The sequence below is a fragment of the Gadus morhua genome, chromosome 11 (genome assembly GCF_902167405.1).
Source record: "Gadus morhua chromosome 11, gadMor3.0, whole genome shotgun sequence".
Classification (NCBI taxonomy): Eukaryota; Metazoa; Chordata; class Actinopteri; order Gadiformes; family Gadidae; genus Gadus; species Gadus morhua.
In genome coordinates this window covers 23200460-23210459 of record NC_044058.1, presented here as the reverse complement: position 1 = coordinate 23210459, position 10000 = coordinate 23200460, and the positions used below count along the sequence as shown (strand labels likewise).

Below are 10000 nucleotides of genomic sequence, written 5' to 3'. Positions count from 1 at the left end.
TCCATCCATGTGTTTACCCTCAGTGAGGACATGGTTTTGGTGTCTGAACGTCCCTGGTTTCAGTCGGGTTGTTTTCTCGTTACCGCGTCAACACGTGTTCAAAGGTGGTCTCAAATGTTTTTTTCGCTTGGTTCTTGCATCGGGCACCCCTCTTTTCGTCATCCATTTTTAATGCGTTACTTTCATGTGTGAAGCACCACAATAGTACTTAAAAATAAACTGAGGGTCCTACTTGCAATCGACTATTCCAGGTCCTGGAATCGGAGGGTAATTGCTTCCGAGATCAAAGCCCTTCTCAGAGGTGATGTGGCCAGCGTCCGCTGCGTTATACGACAGGTCGCTGCTGTACTAGTTACCAAGCATGTCCGCAAGCTCCGCATCAACACCGCTGAAACAGGCTCTGATCCGCCTGGTCACCTGCTGTTATGATCCGTAGCGCTCCACAAACTCAGGTTCTGGATTCAGCTGTTGTAACCTCGGGCTATTTCACACGAAGCCTTTTTGAGTGTATTTCTTCTCTAATAAGCAGCGACCGTTCATGTTTAATTGAACTTCCACGGCCTGTCCGTCCATAACCTGGGTTATGAGCAAACAACACACCGCCGGTCTCAAAGACACTTTTAAAGACGATACCATCGACGATGGTGTGAAATAACGTTTCCGATTAAACTCTTCGTTATGCGCTCAAATGTCAGAAGCTGCTTTTATTACGGAACCAACTTGCAATTAATTGCAAGACATTGTTTGTCTCGGAAGCATAATAACTACATCCCTCTTTGTCAATGTGCAATCCATAGAATATGAGGTACCTACGTTTCAAATGATTGATATCCTCCCTGTGTAAATAATTTGTGTCTTTCTCTTTCTTCTTTTCAGTGCCGTCCCCCAGGAGGTTACGGTTTAAAGTCATCAACTCAAACAAGCTCCACATCTTGTGGAAGGAGCCAAAGGGAGCCTTCGACAAATACAAATTCCTATACAACTATTTACCAGGTAAGGTTTCTGAATTGAACGGACACTGTATATGCGCACACACACACACACACACACACACACACACACACACACACACACACACACACACACACACACACACACACACACACACACACACACACACACACACACACACACACACACACACACACAAAGACACAGACACACCCAGAACCTCGGGTCAACCCATTGCACGGCCGAGATAAGTAGCCCGGGCTTCTAACTCGCCCTCTACAGGTCTGACGGGGAAGGATTATCTCATTTATTTCTTATCAAGCGGGTTGTGCTCCGGGGAAATGTATAATACTGTCAGAAGTTTTACTCCAGGACCCAAGTAAGAAGCACAGTAAGAAAAAGTTCTGATTGCTGGTACAGGCGGTTGGAACGACGAGTAATGACTGCATTTCCATGGGTACCAGCACCTTGGCTTTTGGGCTTGGATCACAGTGTCGCCCTGAACACACTGATTCTCTGCTACGGAGGACCCTGTAGGCCGTCTCTACCTGTATGGCTGCGTGCTGAACCTCTGGATGCATGGAGGTTGAATTGGGTGGGATAACCTCAGACCACTGTCGGAGGTTGTTGTTCCATAATTGATATTTCGCGCATAGCTCCGCTCGAATAGTTGGTTGAGGTGAACGCTGGCACTTGGAAACGGGCAAACGTTGGTACGACGAGACCTTCTGATACGACACCCTGCTGCGGTCACAGTTCAGCGAATTCAGGAAATAAGTTACTGTTTTAATAAGTTTGCCACAAATCACAGACTCGGCCAACTGCTTTGGCAGATATACTCCCCCCCCCCCCCCCCATTACTATGTTTTATAGTTCCGGGAGGTTTATGTCCTCTATCTCCATGTACGTTATTTTTCTATACTGGTAATTTCTCTAGACATGTCATTCAGGAATGTAACTTAGTGGTTGCAATTGTTTCACATGGGTTCCCTATTTGAAACACCCACACACACGTCTGTGTGTGTGTGGGTGAGTGTGCGCGCGTGAGGCTGTGAGTGTGCGTGAGGGTGTGTGTGTGTGTGTGATTGTGTGTGTGTGTGTGTGCGTGCATGCTTGCTGTGTGAGTGTGCGTGCGTGTGTGTGTGTGCATGTGCCCGCATAGGTGCATGTGTGTGTGTGTGTTTGTGTGTGAGTGCGCCAGTGTGCACATGTGCGCATGTACGTGTGTGTTTGTGTGTGTGTGTGTGAGCCTTAAAGGCCCCGGATATCTTTATTTACGGTCCAAGACCCCAGCGCAGTCCGAGCCAAACCCACACAACACAGTCTGACAAGCCGCAGCTCAGACTGACAGACTGTTCACCGGATCACCGCGTCTCGGTGCTGAGAAACGATGCCCCCCCCCCCGTCAACAAAAGCCGCTTTCTGAGTTGAACGCCATCTGCTAGGCATATGCACGTGTACATCGCAAAGGAACAGGAAACAAGCCGAAAAAAGAACAACGTTCTTTTTACGAGGTGATGATCTGTGACTTCTGAATCGCATAAAAGAGCTGCAAAGGTTTATGCCGTTTAGGAGCTAGGTATACTGCACTCTGACAGATTCATAGTGTGCTATACAGCGTTGGCCCCCAACACGCCGCTAATGGTTTGACCAGAAAGTGGGTGCTAGGACGTGTCTTTGACAGTACATTAAGGCGGCGACTTTACTTTGATCTCAGCTGTTTTCACCCACTGACACTCCCAGCGCTAAGCTTTACTAAGGTTCTTCTTTGTAGATGCAGGGGGAATACAAACTCCTTGATGCTGTGGAGGAGTTTGCGTTGTGGAGGCTCACCTTTGAAGGGTTTGCACTGAGGGGGAATGAGATATGAAGACCTGACCGTCACTCGCTGGGATTCATTCCGTTGAGATGGATTAGTTCAAAATATCAAATGTGATAGACTCTTGTTGTGTTCTAATCAAGTGTGGTAGAACACACGCACGCACGCACGCACGCGCGCACGCACGCACGCACGCACACACGCACACACACACACACACACACACACACACACAGGTAATAGGACTGCTGGTGTCTGGGCTCGGCTAGTAAAACATCCTGTTTGTCGGCTTGTCCCTCGCCCAGGTGGCCATCCGAGAGAGATTGATGTCCCCAAATCGGAGAGCAAGGTGATCATAACGGATTACAACCCGGCCAAGGACTACATCGTCCACGTCATCGCTGTCAAAGGCAGCCAGCAGAGCAAGCCACTGCAGGGCACACATAAAGGTAGGTCTGATCCCTTCTGTTTTACTATATTCTCTTCTATTTAGTATATTCTATAGTTTTGGAGGTCAAATGTCAAAGGGGGGTTGGCTTGTTTTAACTCTTTATTCTGCACTGATTGGATTGTATAATAAAGCCCACACGTGTGTATGTGTTTATTTGCGTGTGATCTCCCCAGCTGAGCAGACAGACAGTGATAAGGGGGGAGAGACCCAGCCCCAGAGGCTGAGGGAGACCGACGCCCCACCTGATGAGGCCAATGAGATCTCTGGAGGTAGGACTCTAGTTCTGTACTGCTGCATACCATAATAAACCCCACTAGACTTCACTTCTACTTACTACATTAGACTAGGCTAGACTACACTACAGTAGACATCACTACTACACACTACATTAGTCTAGGCTAGACTACACTAGACCTAACTACTACACACTACACTAGACTAGGCTAGACTACACTAGATCTCACAACTACACACTACACTAGACTACACCAAACTATGAAATCTCTGGAGGCAGAGCTCCAGTATTGTATACACACACACACACACACACACACACACACACACACACACACACACACACACACACACACACACACACACACACACACACACACACACACACACACACACACACACACTTGCATATATAGACCGACATATGTGCCCACACACGCACAAATATTGTGTGTGCGTGCGTTGTTTGTAGCCAGGTTTTCAGCTGTGTAATGTCTTTTTTATACGGCTGCATCATACATCACCCTGTTCACTATGAAACACGAGGGAAGGGAGACTGCATTTTGGGGATGTGTGTGTGTGTGTGTGTGTGTGTGTGTGGGTGTGTGTGTGTTCTGTATGTGGGCTATTTTGTCTGATGTATTTAACGCAGGCTGAAGCTCGATGGTGTAGCTCTGGACAATAGGTTAACGGCCAACTAAGTGTGTGTATGTGCATGCAAGAGAGTGAGCCAGCATGTTTGTGTGTGTGAAAATGGATGTGTGTGTGTGTTTGTGTGTTTGTGTGTGTGTGTGTGTGTGCGTGTGTGTCTGTGTGTTTGTGTGTGTGTGTGTGTCACAACCAAGTGAGCGATCATTGTTTCGAGCGCCATAGCGACTGCTGACGAGGTGTAGAGGAGATTGTGTACACAAGACTTAACAGGTAGCTCTGCTGACATTTCTATCAATGCATCCAAGTCCTAAATTGTCCACGAAGGCAGAATCCCATGCCTTCGCGGTTAGGGGTTTAATATTTAAGAGGCCTTTGCGTTAAGGACTGCTTTTTTTTCAGATTTTTTTTTTCTGCTCCTTGATTGTGCACAGCAGAGTGATCGTCTGCTATAAGGTGCTAAGGATTGAATGGGGTAAATAGCGTCCTTTCAAAAAGTGCCAGATATTGAATAAGGTTTTAATACAGTGAGCTCTCTTCTTCTATTTTACTGCAAGCTACATGGCAACAGCCTTAACCTTTGCATAAATATTGGCATACCTAGACCTGACTAATTTGAAAGAGAAAATAAGTCACAATGGCAAGTTTATCTATATGTGTATGCATAATGGTTTAAAAGTCAATGTATTTGCATTGTGTGATTTCATGTCTCTATGCATATGCAGGTGGGTATGTGTGTGTTTGTGTGTGTGTGTGTGTGTGTGTGTGTGTGTGTGTGTGTGTTTGTTTATTTGTGTGTTTGCCTATTTGTGTGTGTGCATGTGTGTGTGTGTGTGTGTGTGTGTGTGTGTGTGTGTGTGTGTGTGTGTGTGTGTGTGTGTGTGTGTGTGTGTGTGTGTGTGAGAGTGTGTGTGTGCGTGACACCAAAGCCAAACCTTTGGTACTTCAGTAAGTGTTTTTGTCTTGCTTAAGGAGCAGGAATGTGGACGTGTGTGGTTGCTAATCCTTTCAAAGTGTTCTGACGGAGTAAGAGCCTTTGTTTGAAGGGGTGAGGGTCAGTGGCCTCTCTGCCCTTTGTGGGAGCAATGGTGGAACAGCACCGTCGTTTATTTATGTCATTGTATTGTGATATAAAATTACTTGGAATCCAGAAGTCATAGATTATCTATATTTATATATCCAATGTATCACATTTTCAAAATAACAAGCATTATCCAAATAATGTGCATTGTACCCTCATCTACTCAGAGTCTATTGTAGTGTGTGTGTGTGTGTGTGTGTGTGTGTGTGTGTGTGTGTGTGTGTGTGTGTGTGTGTGTGTGTGTGTGTGTGTGTGTGTGCGCATGCGTGCGTGTGTGTTTTTGAGTGCGTTTGTGTATGAACTGAAGGTGAATAGGAGTTCAATGCAACTATTTTAAATCCCAACATTCTGAAAAATAAGAAAGTTAGATTCAATTCTGTTGTACCAGAGAGTATTTGGCGCAGAGATGGGATATTCTTATGCAAGCGACATCTGTACCCTGGCCTGATCTAAGGAGGGGCCAAGGTTGTGACATCACAAGTTAATCCACACTTGATTGGACCAGTGGTTTAATCACAGCATCAGTGATTAAATGCTGTGCTAAGTCATCGTTTATTGACCTGTAAGCCAGAGAAACGCAACGTAGCCGAATCTTCAAACATATTAACAGACCCAATCAAAAAACCCAAAAAGAGTGGCACCCACACACACACACACACACACACACACACACACACACACACACACAACCACACACACACACACACACACACACACACACACACACACACACACACACACACACACACACACACACACACACACACACACACACACAACCACACACACACACACACACACACGCGCGCACACCCACACACCCAGACACACATACATTTGTCACACTGTGTGACTGCATTTTCAAAGTCAAACAGCTTTTTGACTCTGTAAAATGTAAATCTGTTCCTTCTCATAAAATATTGATAATGTAATGTGAGTCAAATTCAATAGAGCCCCCCCCCCCCCCTTCCCCCTCAACTTGCTAGGTTTGGGGCAAGGTTCAATAAATAAATACTACTTGTGTTCATGAATGCATGGCTGTGACGGCAGCCTTGCCTTGCTAACTTTACTCCTAATTTAACCCAAATTTTAGATTTCAGGCTTGAATGAGGTTCAGGTCAGAGGTCCAGAAGTAAATACATCATCATAGAGAAGTGGCTGGATCAGGCCGTGGAACTTTTGAGCAGTTAAATAGTTTGATAGAGAGGTTCTACGTCTGCTTTTGAGTTAATGCTTTAGACAGTGGGCTAAGCTAGCCATCATTTGGTATTGAGTGTCCCAGGCCAGACACAGGGGTACGGGGGGGAAGTCATCGCTCCTGTAACTATATATCATCACAATTATCGCACTTGTCAAATGTGGCATTTGGCATTTACTCTGTGAGACATTTTCTATTGGTCTTATATATTTTTAGCAGCAATCCCTATCAGAACAGCTGTTGAACCAGAAGTCATTAGAATTACCATCTAATTAATCATAAACATTGCTATTAAGACGCAGTCGATACAAAAATACATATATTACCATATTTTAGTTTAATGTTTTTTAATGAAACATTTATTGTGAAACATAAACATGAAAAAGTCCCCACATACACACACACACACACAAATGCATCTGCATGTGCACACACACGCACACACACACACGCACAAGCACACACACACACACACGCACGCACATACAAACACGCAGCAACATAAACTATTGAACAATAAGGGATGGATCATTGCCCTGCACTCAAAGCCCTGAGAGCCAAGAGCTAAATGGGTTTGAAACCGAGATAGCACGGAAAAAAGGGAATAACAGCTCTTGGGTGAAACTTTAACTCCGAAAGTGCCAAATAATTGCTTTTAAATTACAAGCCTAACACTTAAACATTAGGGTTTATTCACAAATATATGTTTTAGGTGCACTGAATAGGAACATCTCAAAATAGCATTTTGTCATGAATCATGCTTTAGACATTTCTCCTTATTTGGTTTGAGATGTTATTCCCAGAAGGCACTGCAGCTACCTGCTACTCCTGAACAGACAGGATGGCATCACCACCCCCAATATGTAAATATGTTTCTATGCAAAATATATTTTGTTTCACATTAATCCGCAAACCATTTTTGTTACAGTCTCTATAAACCTTTGATGACCCTAGCATCTGTGCTGTTTGCCCAGACCAGTTGGCCCTAACACACACGGACATACGCACACAAACATACACAGACACACGCACATACACACACTGGAACACCACTTGCCCTTGGCCCCTCTCACAGATATGCTTGGAGTGGAGCCACTCCACGTCGCCTGTTATCATCAGACTGAGAAACGATGGCAAGATGATAGAAATTAATATGTTTGTTTGTCAAACAAGTACACTCGGCCTCTGCCTTTCTAGCACACACACACAAACACACACACACACACACACACACACACACACACACACACACGCATGCATGCGCACACACACATACACACAAACACATGCACACACACACACACACACACACACACACACACACACACGCATGCATGCGCACACACACATACACACACATACACATATGCGCACACAAACACTAAGTAAACAGGTTGACAGACGGAGAGGAAAGAAAACAAACTTTTTCACAATTCTGTTAAACTAATAAGAAATATGGTAGGATACGCACAAGCCTCCCTCCTCACACCCACACACCACAGACACACACACGTACACGCTCAGCACACACACACGTACACGCACAGCACACACACACACAGACAAATATACACACTCACACCGCACACATACGCACCGCACGCACACGCACCGCACGCACACGCACCACACACACACGCACCACACACACACACATACAAATACACACGCACACACACCGCACACACGCACACACACCACACACACGACACACACTGACAAAGAGCCAGGGCCTAAACAAACGATAATGTTAGAAATTAGGGCTAGCTATAAATAAAGTAAACTCCTCCCCAGGCGAGGTGATGGATGTTCGGACTCTCTCTCTCTCTCTCTCTCTCTCTCTCTCTCTCTCTCTCTCTCTCTCTCTCTCTCTCTCTCTCTCTCTCTCTCTCTCTCTCTCTCTCTCTCTCTCTCTCTCTCTCTCTCCCGCTCGAGGAATGGAAGCAGAATCTCATTGGCCTCCAGTTCAACTTTGACAACCAAGCTCCCTCAGGGGACAGTCTGACCATGTGCCAGTATGTGTACGTGTGTATGGTGCCGGCTGTGTGTGTGTGTGTGTCTGTGTGTGTGTGTGTGTGTGTGCGTGCATGTGCCACATACAAACATCCTGTCCTTGCCCTCTTGTGGAGCTGGGGCAATTTCATACATAAGTTAAGGTAATCGTATGTAAGTGGTTTGTACCATGACCTACCACAGTTGTGTGTGTGTTTGTGTGTGTGTGTGTGCGTCTGTCTGTGTGTGTGCGTCCATCTGTGTGTTTGTACGTTTGTGTGTGTGTGTGGGTACTGTGAACACATGGCAGTTATTGCAGCCAAGGACTTAAGTGCAGGCGTTGAATTAGAATGATTAGTCCTCCTTCTTGAGATCCTGTGTCTCTACAACTTTTATAACCTGTCGCCTCCTGCAAGCGATTCAGGTGACTACTACACCTGCCACCGCCGCCACCACACTGTGGAGCGGGCTAGTCACTGATTAACATGACAACAAAACTGGGGGTGTAACATTGGTGAGTGAGCTTTAATATCACCATAAATTAGCCCTTGTTAAAGCCACAAACCCAGGGAGACACACATAAAGCCCTATTCGTGTGAAGGTTCCTTGGGTCTGTTTTCATGCCAGGGCCGTCTGAGACATAAATTGCGAAAGCAATGAATCGCCGCCGTGAGACAGCGTTGTATGACTTCTGCTAAAAAGAATGAGTGTTACTCCGGGACTAATCTCTCTTAGAAGGGACCCGCTTGTCATCGTCTAGCCTACTTTATTGACCAAGAGCGTCGCGGCCAAGTGCAGTCTATCCCATTCCCCGTTTCTTTGCTCACTTCTTCGTGGTACGAGCGGAATTTCACCCTATTGCTCAATTCCATTAGCATTATTTGGTTTAACTTAACACTACTTATTATTTCACCACATGAATTTCCCACTAGAGTCATTTCCAGCTGTGTTTTATCTACTTTCAAAGGGAAATAATTACAGATAGTGTTGTTTGGATTAAGCTGAGATCCTGTGTCAGCTACAAGTGGTGGATATATGGCTGCTTCCTTCTGTCAGGGACTTGGATTCACCAAGCAGTCGGACGCTTGCGGGAAAAAACGACAAAATATCTTATCGGAAGGGCCATTCATTTAGACGGTGACGGCGTTTTTGGGGCTTAATAACGCAAAAATCTGAAACCACACTCCAGTGTGGAAAACACTGCTCCGCCGTAGCGTTTCCGTCTACACTGCCAAGACGCGAACCCCTGCTCAGATCTGCTCCCGTCGCGTTCGCGTTTACGTCGCATACATGCGCCAGTACAGGGAAATAAACAAACATGTAGTATTATTTCCATGCGTCGGACCTTCAAGCTGCTATTGCAGCTCTAATAAACTTACAGGAATCTTTCCACGAAATGCACAGGATATGTACAGATAGTATTACTGAACAGATAAGGATCTTTTTGGTTTTCGCGGCGCGGATAAGAGAAGAAGGAAGATTCTACGCATGCGCTCAGACATGGCGGTGTTGTGTGATAGTCTATCACAGCACCACCTAGCCACCTGGCATGCATACCCAATCGAATTCCATACACTTTTGATTTCCTCCCGAAATCGCTAGTCTATAAGCAGGATAAAAAGTGAA

At 45.6% G+C, this 10000-nt stretch overlaps 1 protein-coding gene across 1 annotated transcript in view; it reads left to right on the top strand.

The window, feature by feature from the left end:
* col14a1a (collagen, type XIV, alpha 1a) overlaps positions 1-10000 on the top strand; it is a 111196-nt gene that overhangs the window by 10422 nt on the left and 90774 nt on the right. Inside the window, 3 exon segments of the mRNA XM_030370388.1 lie at positions 877-993; positions 3076-3219; positions 3395-3490. Coding sequence (XP_030226248.1) covers positions 877-993; positions 3076-3219; positions 3395-3490 — 357 coding nt within the window.